The sequence below is a fragment of the Ahaetulla prasina genome, chromosome 13 (genome assembly GCF_028640845.1).
Source record: "Ahaetulla prasina isolate Xishuangbanna chromosome 13, ASM2864084v1, whole genome shotgun sequence".
Classification (NCBI taxonomy): domain Eukaryota; kingdom Metazoa; phylum Chordata; class Lepidosauria; order Squamata; family Colubridae; genus Ahaetulla; species Ahaetulla prasina.
In genome coordinates, this window is record NC_080551.1 from 22,848,677 (window position 1) to 22,869,156 (window position 20,480).

At 45.1% G+C, this 20,480-nt stretch overlaps 2 protein-coding genes across 2 annotated transcripts in view; one reads left to right on the forward strand and one right to left on the reverse strand.

The window, feature by feature from the left end:
- LOC131184502 (immunoglobulin superfamily containing leucine-rich repeat protein-like) overlaps positions 1 to 20,480 on the reverse strand; it is a 195,095-nt gene that overhangs the window by 163,712 nt on the left and 10,903 nt on the right. The window lies entirely within an intron of this gene.
- Positions 1 to 20,480, forward strand: part of STRA6 (signaling receptor and transporter of retinol STRA6) — a 30,954-nt gene that overhangs the window by 7,480 nt on the left and 2,994 nt on the right. The window contains exons 2-15 of the mRNA XM_058155852.1: positions 715 to 793; positions 3,796 to 3,881; positions 4,076 to 4,215; positions 5,165 to 5,331; positions 6,804 to 6,929; positions 10,625 to 10,692; positions 10,798 to 10,874; positions 11,527 to 11,588; positions 11,668 to 11,845; positions 15,081 to 15,156; positions 15,606 to 15,739; positions 16,070 to 16,187; positions 16,521 to 16,622; positions 18,774 to 18,937. Of these exons, the coding sequence (XP_058011835.1) occupies positions 715 to 793; positions 3,796 to 3,881; positions 4,076 to 4,215; positions 5,165 to 5,331; positions 6,804 to 6,929; positions 10,625 to 10,692; positions 10,798 to 10,874; positions 11,527 to 11,588; positions 11,668 to 11,845; positions 15,081 to 15,156; positions 15,606 to 15,739; positions 16,070 to 16,187; positions 16,521 to 16,622; positions 18,774 to 18,937 (1,577 nt within the window). The remainder of the gene's footprint in view (positions 1 to 714; positions 794 to 3,795; positions 3,882 to 4,075; positions 4,216 to 5,164; positions 5,332 to 6,803; positions 6,930 to 10,624; positions 10,693 to 10,797; positions 10,875 to 11,526; positions 11,589 to 11,667; positions 11,846 to 15,080; positions 15,157 to 15,605; positions 15,740 to 16,069; positions 16,188 to 16,520; positions 16,623 to 18,773; positions 18,938 to 20,480) is intronic.

Here is a 20,480-nt window from a genome sequence, read left to right on the forward strand (position 1 = left end):
TCCCGGTTCAAATATGGTCAACTCACAAGCTTTCAAACTCTTGTCGGAAAGTGATACGAAAGGCTGTGTTCTCTGATAAACTAACAACCTGTGTTCTCTGGAACGTAGTTTTTGCTGGATTTTTTAAAAAAGAGGAAAAAAAGACATTTCAAACCCCCCTAAACCCCACTTCCTCTTACATTACCACGGTGCCACAAAAGCCGTTCTGTGTTAGCAAATCTGTTGCTTGTTTGGATTCATTTTAATAAGCACCTTCAGTTACATTTCCACGCTACTCCATCTTGGTAAATCCAACTAACCGCATGACACATATTAGCACTCTTAATCTCTGCTCCCAGTCAAGCTTTTTGGCTTATGGGCTTCGGGGTTGCTTTCGGTGGCTAAAAATGATTCCTTTTAATTTTCTATGCGTTCCATGAACGTGAGGCATCCAACATCTACTTTAAAGCCGTTATTTTAAACGATTGAATTAGTCTCAGTGAGGAACTAAAAAAACAAAAAAAACCTCTAGAAAATAAAAACATGTATTTTCCTTACTTGGTAGAATGAAAGCATGAAAGAAGGTGGTTTGTGTTTTTTTTCGTCCTAAGGCATTGTTGTCAAATGCAAAATTTTTCTCTTAGCCAGAGGACATGGGCTGAGATTTGACGCCTCTCAAAATGTGGTTTTCCTGAACCAGATGTGCTTTTAAATGGTTTTGATGCTTTCTTGCAGCATGGCTTCCGACATTATCCCCGACTGCCAACTGACTATCCCCTTTGATCTCTATCACTGCAGCATGGCTCCAATTTCTGTAAGTATTTAAGGGGGGGGTGAAACACGTTTGCAAATGAGTCTTTAGCCTCCGTGGGCCACTTCTTCAAGAGGTAAGAGGACCCAGGAGTTACAGGGAGAGGAGCAGCATCCAAAACATCTTATGCAACATTTTAACAGTAACAGAGTTGGAAGGGACCTTGGAGGTCATCTAGTCCAACCCCCTGCTCGCACAGGAGACCTGTACTAGGAATTCGAACTGCCAAACTGCCGACCTTTCTGATCGGCAAGGTAACAGTGTCTTAGCCACTTGAGCCACCTTTGTGAAGCTGATTGGAATAGGTGATCTACCCATCCATAAAATAGACCAGTGTTTCTCAACCTTGGTGACTTGAAGAGGTGTGTGGTGGACCTCAACTCCCAGAATTCCCCAGCCAGCCATGAGGGATTCTGGAAGTGGAAGTCCACACCTCTTCAAGTGGCCAAGGTTGAGAAACACTGAAGGAGATTGTTAATTTGATACTATACAGTAGCTGCAAATATCTAGCTTGATTATCTAGCCAGGAACGTAAATTATATCTCACTGGGGCTTTACTCTATTGAGTGAGATTAAGGAAAGTATTAATTTAAGGACATAAGAAAGCACATTTGGAAGGGAGGGAGGAAGGGAAGGGAAGGGAAGGGAAGGGGAGGGAAGGGAAGGGAAGGAAAGGAAAGGAAAGGAAAGAAAGGAAAGGAAAGGAAAGGAAAGGAAAGGAAAGGAAAGGAAAGGAAAGGAAAGGAAAGGAAAGGAAAGGAAAGGAAAGGAAAGGAAAGGAAAGATGGAGGGGGAAGGAAGGAAGGAAGGAAGGAAGGAAGGAAGGAAGGAAGGAAGGAAGGAAGGAAGGAAGGAAGGAAGGAAGGAAGGAAGGAAGGAAGGAAATGTTTTTCAAAGTGAGCTCCTAGCTTTTCATCCAAATCTAAACCAGGTCTAAACTGATTTAATCTTTTCTAACATAAGCTAAGATTCGCTGTTGTGACAGTCCAGGTTTATTCCATTTTTCTGACTGGCTGGCTAACACAGTTTGGACTCTTTCGATTGCTACCATCAGCCCCCCCTTCTTGCTTTTTATCCTCACAACAGCCCTGCGAAGTAGGCTAAGCCCAGATCATGCAAGAGCGAACGGTTTAGCATTTCTTCCCCCAACTTTGGCTGTTCAAGGTTTCTTTGGCTGTCTTTGTTTGTGTTGCCATAACAACTATCTCCCCACCACGAGCAGCTGAAAAGAATTACTGCCAATGTTTTATGCATAGTGAAATTGTGGGGTTACAACCCCCCTTTTTAATATCCCTTGTTGACAGCTGCTGAAATGTTCAGCTGTTGGAAAGGGAGTGTGGACAGACACGGTTTACAGTTTTGAGAAAGTTTAGGACTGTGTTTTAAACGCTGCAAAATCCCTACATGCAGTGTGGCAGATGGCCCAATCACAAATACGGCTGAGCGTAAAACCATTTTATATTTTAAAATCCTCTCGGCCACTTGGGGGTTTTCGGGGAAGAATTTATAATTGAAAATAGAATCGAATCCGTGAAAAGAAACTTCAAATCAAGATGAGAAGTTATGGAAAGCGAAGACTGAGAAACCAGAGAGAAAATCTGATTTGTTTCTGGGTGATGGGTTTTCTTTTGTTTTTGTAAAGTCCTTGGTGTTCTCTGAGCTTGGTTGCTTTCTTGTAGACCAGGGGTCTCCAAACTTGGCCCCTTGAAGAGTAGTGGACTTCAACTCCCAGAATTCCCCAGTCAGCATGAACTATAAATATGAGCAAGTTGCTGCCTGGGGAGTTGAAGTCCAACACTCTTCAAAGGGCCAAGTTTGGAGACCCCTGTTGTAGACATTTCATTACCAAACTGGGTAACGTCATCCCGAGTATGAGGCCTTGAGTGTGTTAAAGGCCTTGTTTCCCAGCTATATTAACATCCATAGTAACCATTTTACTCAGTGTTGTACATATTTATGCAGTGATGATGTTACCTAATATGGTAATGAAATGTCTGCAAGAAAACAACCAAGCTCAGAGAGCACCAAGGACCCTCTTCCTCTCCTTCTCTCCGCAAACCACACTCCCTTTTAGCACTGATGATGTTACCTGGTTGGATCATGGAACGTCTTGCAATAACGTGGTTGTTCCTATGAAACATCATCCCTGCTGAGATAAGATCGGCCCCTACCTTGACCCTCTTTCAAAAGACCCCTAAGAAGATGATTTTGCTAGCAGGGCCCGGGCATCCCAGGGTGATACGGAGCCCATAAAGTGGTTTGATTGCTGTCACCTGGAGAAGGGGGTTCATGGAGTTTTGTGTTTCGGGTTACACTCCTGGAGTCATCATGTGTTGAATGGCCATTTACATTTGATAGATAGACAGACAGATGAAGATAGATAGATAGATAGATAGATAGATAGATAGATAGATAGATAGATAGATAGATAGATAGATAGATAGATAATGATAGAAAAAAGGAAGATGGATGGATGGATGGATGGATGGATGGATGGATGGATGGATGGATGGAGAAAGAGAGAGATGGAAGATGGATGAAGAAAGGATGGGATAGATAGATGATAGATGGAGGGAGGGAGGGAGATAGAGATGGATGGATGGATGGATGGATGATGGATGGATGGATGGATAGATGATGGATGGATGGAGAGAGAGAGATGGAAGATGGATGAAAAAAGGATGGGATAGATGATGGATGGATGGATGAATAGATGATATAGATAGATAGATAGATAGATAGATAGATAGATAGATAGATAGATAGATAGATGGATGGATGGATGGATGGATGGATGGATGGATGGATGGATGGACGGACAGACAGACAGACAGACAGACAATAAAAGTCTGGGTCATGAGACGGTTGGAGGACCTTAGAAATGTAATATATTTTGTCTTTGTTTTTATTTTATCTTTGTTTTCATACTTAAGAACAGAGGGATAACTTCATTTGCGTAAGGAATCAAGCTGTGTGTGTAAACACAAGGAACCTTTTTCTTCCAGCTAGTTATACTCTTGATTCTCTCGCTGTTGGTGAAAAGGAGGAAACTCTACCCGGATTTTTGGAATGGAGCACCTGGACTCTTGAGGTAGTAACTCGTTCGTGCTGGGTGGGGAACACTTCGCCTTGGGGGGGTTGCGGGGTGTCTTGCAACTTTGGAGCGTATTATCTTCAAAGCTTTCTGGCCGAGGCATTCCGTTTGTAGAACTAATTTTTTTGTTTTTGTTTTCTTTTGTTTTCTTTATTCTTCCTCTCTGGCATTCTCTGTGTTGCCTTGCCCAGCCCTATGAATTTCTTGGAAGAAACGCAGAACAGAGGATTGGCCATCGCAGTCTTTGGCATCCTCTTCTCTTCGTTGTGCGTGCTGTTGTTGGATAAGGACCCCCTGCCTTTCATCTCCAACTCTGCAATGCAGAATCGAGGTAAAGGATGTATGATTGGAAGATGGGGGTCTTTTCTCCCTCTTTCAAGTTAGCTTTGTTGGCTAAGAATTTGGGGAGCTGTGGTCAAAGATAGATCAATAGCAACAAAGTGGATAGAAAATAAGGACCATTATATATAAATATCTATCTATATCTATACCTATACCTATACCTATACCTATACCTATACCTATACATATACATATACATATACATATACATATATATATATATATATATATATATCAGCAGTGAAATCCAATTTTTTTTACTACCAGTTCAGTGGGCGTGGCTTGGTGGGCGTGGCAGGGGAAGGATACTGCAAAATCTCCATTCCCACACCATTCTGGGGCCAGACAGGGGTGGTATTTTAACTGCTCAAAATTTCTGCTACCGGTTCTCCAGAACCTGCCAGAACCTGCTGGATTTCACCTCATATACATATAAATATACAGTGGATAGTTAAATTTTTGGACGAGAGTTCAAGGCGCATTAAATTAATCACTGAAGTGCATTGAAGGTGAAATGAATTGAATTGCGAGTTGATGTGATCATTCTGTAAAGAAAGAATATGGAGAACAAAATATGTCCACCTCAGGACATCTCCACTTCTACTCTTCTCTCTCTCTCCTCTTCTCTACTTCTCTCTCTTTCCCTCTCTCCTACTCTTCCTCTTGTCTCATCCATTTCCTTCTCCCCTTTCCCCTCTCTACTTCCTTCTCCTTCCTTCTCCTCTTCTCCTCTCCCCTCTTCTCTCTCCTCTTCTGTACTTCTCTCTCCTACTACTCCTCTTCTCTCATCCAGGTCCTTCTCTCCTTTCCCCTCTCTCCTTCCCTCTTCTCCATTCTCCTCTACCCACTCTTCCATTTGCGTTGGCCACATGCCCTTCTGCAGAAATACTTGGGCTCTTAACGTTGGTTCTTCTCTTCTCTTTGATCACCTTCTCTAGAGTACTGGAAGATGCTGGCTTTATTCTATTACCCTGCCTTCTACTATCCCTTACTGGCCTGCGCAACTGTTCGACACAGAGCTGGATACCTGCTTGGCTGCCTTCTGTCCTGGTGTCACTGTGTGCTCTACATTTGGCAGAAGGTGGAGTGTCCTCAGTCATCCAAGGTAAAGGGAGAGAGAGAGAAAAGAGGCTGAAGGGGAGAAACTGGACAGGAGCCAACTGAGAACTAGCCAGTTCTCAGCCTGTGGGTCAGGACCCCGTTGGGGGTCGAATGACGATTTGCCTGGGGTCGCCTAAGACCATGGGAAATATGGGAAGTATACTTGCGAGTCGAAGAATCGCGCTCCAATGGTTGACTCCACAAGCCAGCTGCAGGGCTCTTCAAATCGCTAGCTGGATTCGGCTTCAGCCGCGATGAATTAAAAAAGAGAGCAATCTTTGCTCTGGTGTCTCCCTCTCAAGCCAGCTGCAATCACTCCCAATCGCTAGCCTAATCTGGCTTCAGGCGCGATAAACTTAATAGGGGAGGAGTCTCTGCTTTAATGCCTCTGTCCTCAAGGCAATCGCAAGCAGTTCAGATCGCTAGGCACGATAAATTCAAAACGAAAATAATTTTATGGTTGGGGTCGCCACAACGTGGGGAATTGTATTAAAGGGGTCGCAGCACTATAAAGGTTGAGAAGCACTGAACTAGAGGGACAGCTCTCTTACGTGAAGCCTGGAGACTTTCTCCCCATAGGATATATCAAGGTTCTGGAGGCGTTTGGGACGCAAATTTTGGATTCTTAATCAGTGCCGTTGGGCCAAAGAATCAAAATATATTAATTTGAAGCAATTAATAGTAACTCCCCAAGTATAAGGCCATTTCTGCCTTTATCATATTCAGAAGGAGTTCCTGGGGATAACTTCTGGAGAAGGTCTGAAGGCCACACTTAGAGTTGGGGGGGATACTGATCTGGGGCCACAGTTGCATGTATCTTTTGATTGTGGTGCTTCAGAAGGTCCATGGGTGTTTATCACTGATGTTTCTCTAACTCAGTTAGGTAGAGTTTAGGACGTAACTACTACAAACTAAATGTGATGATTTGTCCCAGGAGAATGAGGAAGGAGCTAACTAGGAAGCGAATTCTTAGGTATATATATATGGCATGGTGGCTTTCAGATCAGGAATCCTTGGCTACCTAGGTACATTGGTACATTGGACAAAGAGGATGCCCTGACTTACAGGAGTAGCAAAATCTCTGGATTTCCCGAGGACTACAATGTGTTCCCAGCATCCAGGAAGGATGGCAGAAAGCAATTATGCGCACAGCTTGCAATTAACACGAAAGCATATTTTGGCACAAGGAAGAAAGCAGCCAAGAGCATCTGAAGACTGGGTAGAGACCAATTAATCCACTCTCTTTGTTTGGGACTTTGCCTCTCAAAGCAATTCACAGAGGACTTCGCGAGAGAGACCAACTGGCTCTTCAAATTCATCAATGCGTTGCTGTGGCAAAGAGTTTGGGTCCATCAACCACAATTCCCAGCGTAATATTAGCCACTGAGGGAGCGTGGCTGATTGTGTCATTTCCTACTTAGGTTCTCAGTGGTAGCCACTTTATTCTGTCTTTTTTTCCTTCTCCTTTTTTCTCAGATCTACAGATATTATTCCCTACTTTCTTACCTGCCTATCCTTCTGTGCCTCGCCATCCTGAGCCTTTGGTACCCCATGAAACTGGTCCAGAGCTTCAAAGCGGACGGCAAGATGGAGGCAGAGAAGGTAACTTATCTTGACATCGCCCTCTCCAGCTGAAAAGGAGGCGACAATAAGCCACGCTGGCTTTCATTCCCCCCACCGATTGATTTAGTAGACGGTTTTCCCATTCTTATGCTGGACGTGGTGGCTCAGTGGCTAAGACGCTGAGCTCATCGATCAAAAGGTCGGCAGTTCAGCGGCTCGAATCCCTAGCACCACGTAACGGGGTGAGCTCCTGTCACTTGTCCCAGCTTCTGCCAACTTAGCAGTTCGAAAGCACATAAAAAATGCAAGTAGAAAAATAGGGACCACCTTTGGTGGGAAGGTAACAGCGTTCCGTGCATTTTTGGCGTTGAGTCATGCCGGCCACATGACCACGGAGACGTCTTCGGACAGCGCTGGCTCTTCGGCTTTGAAACGGAGATGAGCACCGCCCCCTAGAGTCTGGAACGACTAGCACATACGTGCGAAGGGAACCTTTCCCTTTCCCTATCCCATTCTTAAATACAGGTAATCCTCAATTTACGACCACAAATTGAACCCTAAATTTACATTACTAAGTGAGACATTTGTTTAAGTGAGTTCTGGCCCGTTTTGCGACTTTTCTCGCCGCCTTGGTTAAGGGAATCCCTGCCGCTGTTAAATTAGTAAACACGGTTATTAAGTGAATCCAGCTTCCCCATTGGCTTTGCTTGACAGAAGATCGCAGAAGGGGATCGTGTGACCCTGGGAGACACAGCAACGGTCATAAGTGTGAGTCAGTTGACAAGCGTCTGAATTTCAGTCACGTGGCCGTGGGGTTGGTGCAACGGTCATTACTGGGATAACCGGCCGTAGGTTCCCTTTCTTTCGGTGATGTTGTAATTTTGAACGGGTCGCTAAGCAGATGGTTGTAAGTGGAAGGTATTGCTTCCACTTGTATTGCTCAAGGAAGGTTCAACCAGGAAAAGAAGACTTTTAAAATTCTCTCTGGCCCCAAAGGATCCAAGGTCCAGCCTGAAGGAGGTGCCGCGATGGCCATAAGTGTGAAAAACGGTCACAATTCACTTTTTTCAGTGCTGTTGTAACATCAAATCATCACTAAACAAACGGTTGTAAGTCGAGGACTACCTGTATGAACTACGAGAGAGAGAGAACTGGGGTTTATTTTATTTGTTTAATCTGTTTTTTTTCCCTAATGGCCTCTTGCTGGTTTATTTGTGTCAACCCGACTTCTCAGCCCAAGAAGATTTGAGTCTTAATGTCCAGAGGAGAACTGAGGCCTTATTGTACAGTTGTATTAAAAAAAAAAGCTGGCTATTGGCACAACGGCCTTGTAATCCCCTCGGACTCTTGTGTAAGAAATCCTTGCTTTGCAAACCAACCGTAGTCACAGGAATGCTTTTGGTGCCTCGGCCTGGAAATTGGCCTGCGGTTTGGGGGTTTCACCAAATCCAACCATTTATACAACCCTGAGATGAAAGGAAGGGAGGGAGGGAGGGAGGGAGGGAAGGAAGGAAGGAAGGAAGGAAGGAAGGAAGGAAGGAAGGAAGGAAGGAAGGAAGGAAGGAAAGAGGGAAGGAGGAAGGAAGGAAGGAAGGAAGGAAGAAAGGAAAAGGAAGGAAGGAAGGAAGGAAGGAAGCCAAGAAGGAAGGAAGGAAGGAAGATGGAAGGGAGGGAGGGAGGGAGAAGGAAGGAAGGAAGGAAGATGGAAGGGAGGGAGGGAGATGGGAGGGAGAAGGAAGGAAGGAAGGAAGGAAGGAAGGAAGGAAGGAAGGAAGGAAGGAAGGAAGGAAGGAAGGAAGGAAGGAAGGAAGATGGAAGGGAGGGAGGGAGGGAAGGAAGGAAGGAGGGAAGGAAGGAAGGAAGGAAGGAAGGAAGGAAAATGGAAGGAGGAGGGAGGAGGAGGAATATGAAAGGGAGAGAGATGGAAGGGAGGGAGGAGGAAGAAGGAAGATGGAAGGAGAGAGATGGAAGAGAGGAGGAAGGAGATGGAAGGAGAGAGATGGAAGGAGGAAGAAAGGAAGGAAAGGGAGGGAGGTAAATGGGAGGGAGGGAGGGAGGGAGGGAGAAAGGAAGGGAGATGGAAGGGAGGGAAGGAGGAAGGAAGGGAGATGGAAGGGAGGGAGGGAGGGAGAGAAAGAGAGAGAGAGAGAGGAGAGAGATTTCTCATTGTGTGCCCAGTCTTCTCTCTCTTCCTCGCAATTCTCAGAATTAGAGTGCTGTTGTTCTTCTTCTCCTTTCACACCAGATGTGGCCGGGCATCTGCGCAGCCATGTAATTAGCACCTTTGCAACTGTTATTACGGCTCGCAGAGCAGATGGAGATTATGAGAGACATTTTTAAGGGGTGGCACAAATCAGGCCTATTTCTTTCATTTTATTTATTGCTTTTTTTAAAAAAAAAGTCACGGGGAGAATGCAGGAGAAAAGGCCGGGAAAGGCAGGTTTGCAACCTTGTCAGGGTAGAATAGCAACTTATGCAACCAAATTTCATTTTAATGTATGCCGATTAGTGTACATTTAAAGTGACAATAAAGTTATTCTTCTAAGTCTAAATCCTTGGAGCTTTCTGACCAGGGTTGTTTGCTTGAGGACGTTTCATTACCCAACTAGGTAATTTGATCAGTGCTGGTGAATATGACTTGTTTCCTGTTAATATATAATGGCTTCTTCTTTCAGTGTTGGTGGGGTATATGGTTTTCTCTTAATTATGGTATTGTTTTCTGATTGGTTGGTTGTCTGATGTTAATCCCTGCTTATCTGGGCATTGATTGTTGGGTGCTGGCCACAGGGGAGCTGCTAAATATAAATGTTGTGGTCCGCCAGCAGCCCATGGATCTGGCAGTGGAGTCAGACAGTGAGGAGGCTGGGGAGGACAATGGGTCAGTCCTGGAGTCAGGGGAAGGCCCCGACGAGGGTCGGAGGCAGAGGTGGGGCCAGGGCCATCTGGGAGCGATGCACGGACTCCAGAGCCTCCAGAGCCTGATAGTAGCGAGGCAGAGAAACAGGAGGAGCCTGTTCCTGGTGCACGCATGTGCAGAGCTGCCAGAAGGCAAGAGCAGCTGAAGAAAAAAGGACAACTCAGGAGTAAAGCCAGAAGATGATTGGCCACTCCCATAAGGGTTAAAAGAGCAGCAACGAGTCGTTGGGTTCTTTGTAGGAAAGCAACGTTGATTCCATTGCTTCTTGTCAGAGTCTCTTAAACTTTGTGGGGGTTTTGCCAAGAAAAGCCTTTGGCAGGTTGCCAAAGACATCAAAGTTTGGTGATAAGGCTGAAGGACTGTTTATGAAGAATTTGTTTTGGACTAAGCTAAGAATTAATTCATTCTTAGCTGTTCTAATAAAATAAGTTTGTTGAGGAGTGAATTGTGTTTAGTAATCACTACATGGGCCTTGGTCACAACAATAAACAGGAAACAAACCCCACACTCACTCACACTGATGAGGATATCTAGCTGGGTCATGAAACATCCACAAGAAAATAACCAAGCTCAGTGAGCACCAAGGACCCCATAGTTCAACCCTGATATATACACATTCTCTTCTATGAATCTGCTAATCTTCTGCAACTAGCATTCTCAACTAGGCAGTTCTGCCTTTTAAAAAAATGGAGGGGAGGGAGGGAGGGAGGGGAGGTATGGGGAACATCTGGAAGGGGAAGAGTATGGATTTCATGGATTTAGCGAAGCCTCCCAATTACTGGAATCTCATCTTGAGTGCTTCCTTGTTTGCTTGAAGGATCCAGGAAGTAGCTATTATGAAGAATATTTGAAGCACATCCTGGCTAAAAGAACACCCAGGAAAAGGTGAGGTCTCCATTTGGGCCCCCAAGAACTGGACCGTCCCATAAACAAGGGTTGGTGAAGACCAGCGTTGCATTTATGGCAGCTCTTCTGAACTTCTTCTTTCAGCATCAATGGAGTGAAGCCGAGCTTGCGTTCCAGCCTCCAATCCTACCTGCGTACATTTGTCTACATACCCCAAGAAGGTACTGCATTTAAATATATGAGATCTGCAAAACATCTACATCTTCATGATGGCCAAATGTGTTCTGAAGCAAGGAGTTGCCAAGAAGTTCTATGTCTCTTTTGACTTTCTCCTCTCATTATGGGCCTGTTTTTCAACACAATCCTGGGATGAAATGCTACCGGTTCACCCGAACCGGTAGTGATAAAAACTACCGGTTCGGGCAAACCGGTAGTAAAAAAAAAGCTACTGGTTCAGGCAGGTTGCAGGTTGAACCAGCAGTTTAAAAGGCTACCGGTTCCTCCGAACTGGTATTTCCGATGATCAGCTGTGCCGCGATCAGCTGTGCCTCCTGCTTTCTAGCGAAGCCAAATCACGCAGCACAGCTGATTCCAACCCCCTTTCTCGCTGTTCTGCTTACCTTCCCAAGCCTCCTTTTGGCACGCACTGTGCATGCACGGCCAGCGAACTGGCAGCAAACTGATTCAGATTTCACCACTGACACAATCCATGTATTGAAGTCATCCGGGTCTATTGTACCTCAAGTCTCACTAACCCTAACAACATCCCCAACGGGCAAAATTTAGCTAGCAAGTTTTCGAAAGACCAGGGGCTCATGTTCTACCAATCAGAATGTGCTTCTTGATATATTAGCCATGGTTTTGTGATTGCAGGTTTCCAGATCCCACTGAAGTTGGCCCTCTCTCTAGCCATGGCTGTGATAGCTATCTACCAGGTAAGAGACCCCCGGAGTTTCTTCTCAACCTGTCCACCTGTGGTAGGACCAGCCTCATCTGTGTTTTCGTGGTTTGCAGGTGTCCCTTCTTCTACTGGCATCCTTCATCCCCAACATCCAGATCATAAGAGCTGGGATGACAAAAGAAATGACCGCGCTCTTTGTCCAGTTTGGTCTCATTCCTTCTGAAAAGCCTGCCAATATTCCCGGAGACAAAGAGTTGGCAACGGCTAAGCACTACATCTGGTCACTGGAAGGTATGTTTCTTCACACCTTGGACAACAGTGTCCATTACAATGTTTGACCAACAACAGCTAGAATGAAGAGGGTTCTTGAAGAATGCAAGACTTAGATCCAAGAACTCCAGGAACTACATTTAGGCAAGAAAAACAAAATGCTCAGGTACAGTATATGTAGTACCTTGCTCAATAATAGTAACTGTGAGAGGGATCTTGGAGCCTTAGTGGGCAACCACTTAAATATGAGCCAGCAGTGTGCAGCAGCTGCCAAAAAAGCCAACACAGGTCTAGGCTGCATCAACAGAGGAATAGAATCGAGATCATGTGAAGTGTTAATACCACTTTATAAGGCCTTGGTAAGGCCACACTTGGAATATTGCATCCAGTTTTGGTCGCCACAATGTAAAAAAAGATGTGGAGACTCTAGAAAGAGTGCAGAGAAAAGCAACGAAGATAATTAGGGGATTGGAGGCTAAAGCATACAAAGAACGGTTGCAGGAATTGGGTAAGTCTAGTTTAATGAAAAGAAGGACTAGGGGAGACACGAGAGCAGTCTTCCAATATCTGGCTCAGTCTTTATAAAACGTTGGACACCTGCAGAGAAATCCATTGGTTCCCCAAGCCTCTTCGAAGGCACCCAAACCCTTTAAGATTCGTTTAGACTGATGCTGTTGCCATTTGATTCTGCAGTTTGATTCCGCAGTTCCGTTCAAACGAATGGCTGACTCAGTCAAGTTGCCTTCAAATCAGAGGTCTGAATCACGGCTTCCTACGTCCTTAATATTTAACATATGTCGGCAAGCATAGTTGGGTTCAGATGTGCTTTTTTTTTGTAAATCTGTAGGAGTGCCTGTTTCTTCCTAAGCAAGATGGGGCTTTAGTTATCCAGGCCTTAAAATAGATGTCTGGACCGAGGCTAAATTGAAACAGGGGAGCCAAGGCATTCTTTACAAGTCCCTGGAGAAAATAGAATAAATTTCAGAGATGTTTCACAGTCTGCAAAGCTTCCTGGAATTTTAAGGTCCAAGGTGCGTGGGATGGTTTTTTTAAAAAAAAAATGTCATCAGGAAACTGTCAAAGGTTGGGGCAGATTCTAAGAAACCAGCAGCACAGAGAAGCAGCAGAAAGATCTGATGTTGTTTGCACTCATAAAGGCTTCTAAGCAGGGGTGAAATGCTCCCGGTTCAGACCGGATCATACGATCCGGTAGCCATGGTGGCAGGTGGTTCATAGAACCAGTAGTAAAAAAACCCTGCCCCCCCCACCCCTGCCCAGCTGAGCTGTGCGATCATCAGAGGGTTTTGTTTTTTTTTACTTTTAAAAGCATTTTTTTTCGGCCAAAAAATGCTTTTAAAAATAAAAATAAAAAGCCTCTGATGATCGCACGGCTCAGCTGGGATTGTCAGAGCCTTTTAAAAGCATTTTTTCTACAACCTCTTCGGCCGAAGAGGTTGTAAAAAATGCTTTTAAAAGCCTCTGAAGATCAGGCAATTCAGCTGGGATCCTCAGAGCCATTGAAAGCATTTTTTCTACAACCTCTTCGGCCGAAGAGATTGTAGAAAAAATGTTTTTAAAAGTAAAAAAAAAAAAAGTTGGCCATGCCCACCCAGTCACATTACCCAGCACCACCAACCTACGCCCACAGAACCGGTAGTAATAAATTTTACATTTCACCCCTGCTTCTGAGAACCAGATGTGTGGAGTAGATGACCTGGTAAGACAGAGAGACTGTCAGGGTTCCAAGTAACAGACCCAAAGCAGGCCTAGAGTTTCCACAAAGTATGATTTTATTTTATTCAATTTTTATTTATTTTATTTTATTCAATTTTTATACCGCCCTTCTCCCGAAGGACTCAGGGCGGTGTACAGCCAAGTAAAAAATCACAGTATCAATATTAAAAGAAATTAAAACAAACATATTATAAAGTGGCCAGATTTAAAACGAATTAAAATATTAAAATATAAATAACCCAATAAAATTTTAACCCAATAAAATTTTAGGCCAGTCCCGCTTGAATAAATAAGTGCGTTTTCAGCTTTTTTATTTTATTTTTATTTTTTATTTTTTTTATTTTTTATTTTTTTTTTTTATTATTTTAATTAAATTATTTAATTATTTATTTAATTAATTTTTTAATTATTTTAATTAAATTATTTAATTATTTATTTAATTATTTTTTTATTTTTTTATTTTTTTATTTATTTTATTTTTATTTATTTTTATTTTATTGGGATTTTATTGGGAATGTCATACTGGCACGGCTGGTGAAAACCCGACTCTGAAGGAACCAGTGTTTTCCCCACCCAAATCCAAACTCAAAGTTCACTCCCTCAGGTCACATGTCCATCGCATGGTCCAATCAGGTTGCAGTCCCCAATTCCGGCTGGCTTTTGTCCATACCCCTCCAACAACTGGTAGAGCATCCTTGGCTCCCAGGGGAAAGAATGTTATTTTGACTACACATTTCCCACTCCGCCCCCAGCTATCTCTATCACCCCCCTCATGTTTCCACAGCTTCAACTGGCCTTGTCCTGGCAGCCCTGAGAAGATGTTCCCAAAATGGCTTCAGGGCTGACAGGCTGCCCCCCCTCAGTTGAGAAGGACCTCCTGTGAGATAAAATCAAAGGGAGGTTAGCCATATCACCTTCAACCTCCCCTTCCCTCTTCCTCAGGTGGCCCTTTGGGCTTATGAGGGTGTCTGTCATGGAACTGTTTAATCGAAGAATTCTTTAATGCAAAGAAGGACGGAGGGAGGCTTCAAATCAGTGGTGGGTTGATACCGGTTCGTCCCGGTTCAGACAAATCGGTAATAACTGCGGCAGGAGGCTCTGCTCACCCGCCCGGACATCATCAAAAATGCTCTGCGCATGCGCAGAAGTGGCACACACGCAAGTAAACCAGTAGCAAAGGCAAGTGAAACCCACCACTGCTTCAAACCCAACAACACACAACGGCGCTGCTGTTCCTGTTACCTCCAGCTAAAGTAATCCCTGGGCAGATTCTGTGGTAGACACAGAGAGAACTCTGCTGGTTCTGAGAGATTAAAAAGAGAAACAAAAACACGTATTTAGAGAAAGTACTTAGAACCTATAGCTGCTGTGGATCGGACGTAGATATACATTTGCACCTCTTTTGCCTGACCCTGACTCGGAACCGGGTGGGTTTTGTTTCGATCGTGTGGAAAAAGCTGCAATCTTTTAGGAATCCTGCAGCCTTTTTCTGAATCCCTCTCTGCCCGTTCTTGTTTTGCAGTGTGCTTCATCTCGTCCCTGGTCCTCTCCTGCCTGGTGACCTTCTGCATGTTAATGAAGTCCTTGGGAAACCATAGGTGAGGCCTCTTCCCAGGGTTCAAAGGTCCAAAACAACAACTCATCCTCCTCCTCCTCCTCCTCCTCATCCATCTCCTCCTACTCCATCTCCTTTTCCTTCTTCCTCCTTCTCCTTCTCCCTCTCTCTCTTCTTTTCTCCTCTTCCTCCTCCTCCTCTTCCCTCTCCTTTTCCCTCTTCTTCGTCCTCTTCCTTCTCCTTCTCCTTTTCCCTCTTCTTCCTCCTCCTCCTCTCTGAAAACTCCACTCCCTTCTAGCTTTGATGATGTTCCCTAGTTGGGTATTGAAACATCTGCAAGAAAACAACACCTCAGAGAGCAACAAAGATACTACGGCTCTCTTCCTCTTCCTCCTCCTCCTCCTCTTCTACTCCTCCTCCTCCTCCTCCTCCTCTTCCTCCTCCTCCTCCTGGTTCTTCTCCTCCTGATCACATGTTCCTCCTGTGTTTCAGAACTAATCTCCAGTGTCTCTACCGAGGGGCTGTTGAAAATATTTTCCATCGTTCCTGTAAACTCCAGCCTTCCCAGCAATCTCTCGTGTGCTGGATGCAATTCACGGGTTTCCAGATATCCTTTGCCTGCCTAGGTAACAGAGGAACACTAATCACACCTTACAAGGTGGGAGTAAAGAGTAGTAAGTTGAAAAGAACATCCTGGAAGAAGGTCACGACCAACCACATCCATACTGTTGCCAAGAAAACTGCATGGATGTGTATTCATGGCCACCAGGAATCAAACTTGACTTGAGGGTGTCTTTATTATTTCCCTGGCCTTATACTCCACCTTCTGGGCAATAATTGGGCCAAAGAGTAGAAAGGGTGCAGCTGGTAAGAGGTGATGGTGGTCCTAAGGTTGGAACTGATGTCCATCTGTGATCTTCCTTGCAACCCACGGGGCCTTTTTGTCTCTGTCCCAGCTCTGCTCATCCAACACATTGTCTTCTTCATTTGCATCGCGTGTTTCGCCTTCCTGATAGTTGTCCCACTGCAATCCGGCAGCAACATGTATCTTTTCAAAATTGTGGTGAACTTATGGTAAGTGTCCCACAGAGCCAAGCTCGGAAGGTAACATGATTCATCTGCTAGCCAGACCCTTATAAATTTTAGATGGAGTCCCAACCCATCTACTGGATTGCCCACCTATCACCTTGAACTAAAAACCGCCAAGCTTGGCAGTATCTCTTTAATGTTTCTTTAGGCAGTTGTTGAGTCTAGATGACAATCATTTTCCCCGACATCACGCTAGCTTCAAATGTGATGATTAGAACCACTACTGTATCCCTAAATTTTTTGGGGTTTTAGGGATACAATTTTAGTCAAATTGGACATTCATTCATTGGATGATGGATGATTTTGGTTTTTCCTTAGGCCCTTCTGGTTGACCTTGGTTGTGTCATTCATTGTCCAGAATCTGCTGGTCCGCTACTACTTTCTGGAACGGGACCATCTACCCAGAGAGTTAACCAACAGGTGATTATTGAAAACCATCCATCATAGAATATACCAAGTGGAAAAGAACTTTGGAGATCATCTGGTTGAGAGATCCCTACCCAATGCTGGAATTCTGCAATGAACGATGATAAACGAATGAAAAAGAAGGCATCTTTGATGCCCATGTTGGACCACCTAACTATAGAGTCCAGAATTTATTTATTTTATTTATTTATTTTTATTTTATTAGATTTTTATACCGCCCTTCTCCTGAAGGACTCAGGGCGGTGTACAGCCATAAGATAAAAAACCCAATATATATACAATTAAAACAAAAAATTTAAAACAGAGCATATTACAAAAGTGGCCAACATTAAAAATTTAAAATTTAAAACCCTAAAATAATAAAACCCCAATTAAAATTTAATAGAACTATTAAAACTGTTAAGCCAGTACCACTTGAATAAATAAGTGTGTTTTCAGCTCACGGCGAAAGGTCCGAAGGTCGGGCACTTGGCGTAGGCCAGGGGGAAGTTCATTCCAGAGCGTAGGAGCTCCAACAGAGAAGGCCCTACTCCTGGGGGCCGCCAGCCGACATTGTTTGGCGGATGGCACCCTGAGAAGACCCTCTCTGTGTGAGTGTACGGGTTGGTGGGAGGCATGAGGTAACAGCAGGCGATCCCGTAAGTACCCGGGTCCTAAGCCATGGAGCGCTTTAAAGGTGGTAACCAAAATCTTAAAGCGCACCCGAAAGACCACAGGAAGCCAGTGCAGACTGCGTAGCAGTGGTGTTACGTGGGAGCAACGAGTGGCTCCCGTTACTACTTGCGCAGCTGCATTCTGGACTAGCTGCAGCCTCCGGGTGCACCTCAAGGGCAGCCCCATGTAGAGAGTATTGCAATAATCCAAACGAGAAGTGACCAGAGCGTGAGTGACCGTGCATAAGGCATTCCGGTCAAGGAAGGGACGCAACTGGTGAACCAAGCATACTTGGTAAAAGGCCCTCCTGGAGACGGACGCCAGGTGATCATCAAAAGACAGCCGTCCATCCAGGAGGACGCCCAAGTTGCGTACCCCCTCCCTTGGGGCCAATAACTCGCCCCCAACAGTCAGCCGCGGTTGCAGCTGACTGTACCGGGGTGCCGGCATCCACAGCCACTCTGTGGACCACGTGGACCAAGTGGAATGGACCACTTGGACAGAAGATGGCAACATCTGCCCACTTATAGGAACAGATAATGCCCTTATGTGCTTCTAAACTCTTCTGGAGATATGCTACATTTTAGACTAACAAAAAGGAAAGGTTGGAAAAGAGCTTGTAGATCCTCTGGCATGATGACCTCCGTGACATCCTACCAGACCTTTGATAGATAACCATCAGTCTATCTTTTACACCCTTCCAGCAAACACAGTCCAACACCTTCTAAGTCACCTGTTCCATTGTCGAACAGTTCATACCTTCACAAGTTCTTTCTGATGGCCAGTCAAACGTTACTTCCTCGTAAATGTAAGGCCCTTCCTTCTTTAGGTTTTATCTCCTGGAGCCACTGGTGGAATTCAGATTTTTTTTTACTACCGGTTCTGTGGGCGTGGCTTGGTGGACATGCTGTGGCTTGGTGGACGTGGCAAGGGAAGGATACTGCAAAATCTCCATTCCCACCCTACTCCAGGGGAAGGATATTGCAGAATCCCCATTCCCTCCCCACTCCAGGGGAAGGATATTGCAAAATCTTTATTCCCACTCCACTCCTGGGGGAAGGATATTGAAAAATCCCCATTCCTTCCCCACTCCAGGGGGAAGGATACTGTAAAATCCCCATTCCCTCCCCACTCCTGGGGAAAGGATATTGCAAAATCCCCATTCCCACCCCTCACTGGGGCCAGTCAGAGGTGGTATTTGCCGGTTCTCCAGACTACTCAAAATTTCCGCTACCGGTTCTCCAGAACCTGTCAGAACTTGCTGAATAGCACCCCTGCCTGGAACTGATCTGATCAGTTTGGCCCATTTTCTTCTTTCAACCCCTTCAGATATTCTGGCAACTTCTCCAACTCTCCACCCACTTAAAAGTTTTAGGCAAAAGTTTGAGGTTACCTGGACGTTTATTATGATATCGCTGCAGACAGTTGTGTACGTCCGTGTGTGCGTTTGTGTGCTTTACTCATGACCGTCTCTGCTTCTCTCTTACACAGGCGAGCATTTTACATTGTCACATACATGTTTTTCCCCATCAATGTGCTCCTGGGCTTAATGGCAGGAATCTGGAGAATGGTGATCTCGGCTCTTTATAATATTGTACATTTCTGCCAGTTGGATGGGAGTCTGCTGAGCCGTGGGGTGGAGGGCTTTGATCCAGGTAAGGAATATAAGATCCTGACCCACTAAAACCAGCCCCTTTTGTCCTGGTTGCATCCTTCCCTTTCGTTCATTGTTCAGAGAACTCTGTTTACACGTCATATGAAGCCTATGGAGATTCTTAATCATCCAGGTCATGTTTTTGTTCCAAAGGAGCTTTTTCAAGAAGCAACTGGGCTTTCTGGTTTTTCTCTGAAGACATTTCGCTTCTCATCCAAGAAGCTTCTTCAGCTTTTCTTCTTCAGAGCTGAAGAAGCTTCTTGGATGAGAAGCGAAACGTCTTTGAAGAAAAACCAGAAACTCCAGTTGCCTCTTGAAAAAGCACCTTTGGGGCGGTCATATGAAGCCCCTGTAGATTTGTTTGGTTGGGACCTAATGCAAAATGCCTACAACCTCCAACCATTGTCCCAAAGGTACTTTTTCAGGAGGAAACTGGACTTTCTTGGGGTTTTTTTCCCCCCTCATCCAGAACAGAAGAAGCTTCTTTGATGAGAAGCGAAATGTTTTCAAAGAAAAAAAATAAATAACAAGAAATTCCAGTTGCCTTTTGGAAAAAGCATGTCGTGTCCCCCTCCCCCTCCGACGACCAGGTCTAGGAAGTCCGTATCAAGCATGGCCACGAAGCCTCTGCAGCTTTGCCAAATTCCTTCCAGGTTTCTCAGGGCAGGCAGGAGTCCAAGTTGTGACTTCAGCAAACTAGAGGAGACTTTGCTTGACTCAAAGTTGGAATGCCAAAAGCAGGTCCTTTATATAGGCTGTGGGGTGTGGCTCCATGATTCAGCATTTATCCAGGCCTGCCCCTCCCTTCCTTCTGCTGGCGTCGCCTCTCAGATCTCTGGAAGCGAGGATCCTCCTACTGTGAATTCTCTTCAGCTGGATCTGCTGTTGGTAATTCCAGCGTATGGCTGGCTCCCTGCTCACATGCTGTAGGAGTGAGGTTTGTTTGTTCATTTCTGACATCCTGTCCGGGCATGGGGCCAGGGCCGGGGGCTGGAGGCATGACAGGCCATTCATCTTCATTATCAGACTCCGAGTCTGATAGCAGGCCCGGGAGGAGACGGGAGGGGCCCGGCTGAGGAGAGGAGGGAGGACGAGGCACAACAAAGCACCTTTGGGACAACCATGACCTGGATGATTGACAGTCTCCATAGACATAGAAGGTGAGGACATCCTATCACATCCCTTGAAGGACATTTACTTCACTTATCATACAGGTAGTCCTCGACTTACGACCACAATGGGGACCCAAAATTTCTGTTGCTAAACGGGACAGTTGTTAAGTGAGTTTCGCCCTCTTTGACGACCTTTCTTGCCGCCGTTGTTAAGTGAACTGCTGTAGTTGTTAAGTTAGTCACACGGTCGTTAAGTGAATCTGGCTCCTCCCATTGACTTTACTCATCAGAAAGTCGCAAAAGGGGATCACACGACCTCAGGACATTGCAACCGTCATAAATACGAGGCGGTGGCCAAGCGTCTGAATTTTGATCACGTGACCGTGGAGACGCTACAAGGGTCATACATGTGAAAAATGGTCACAAGTCTCT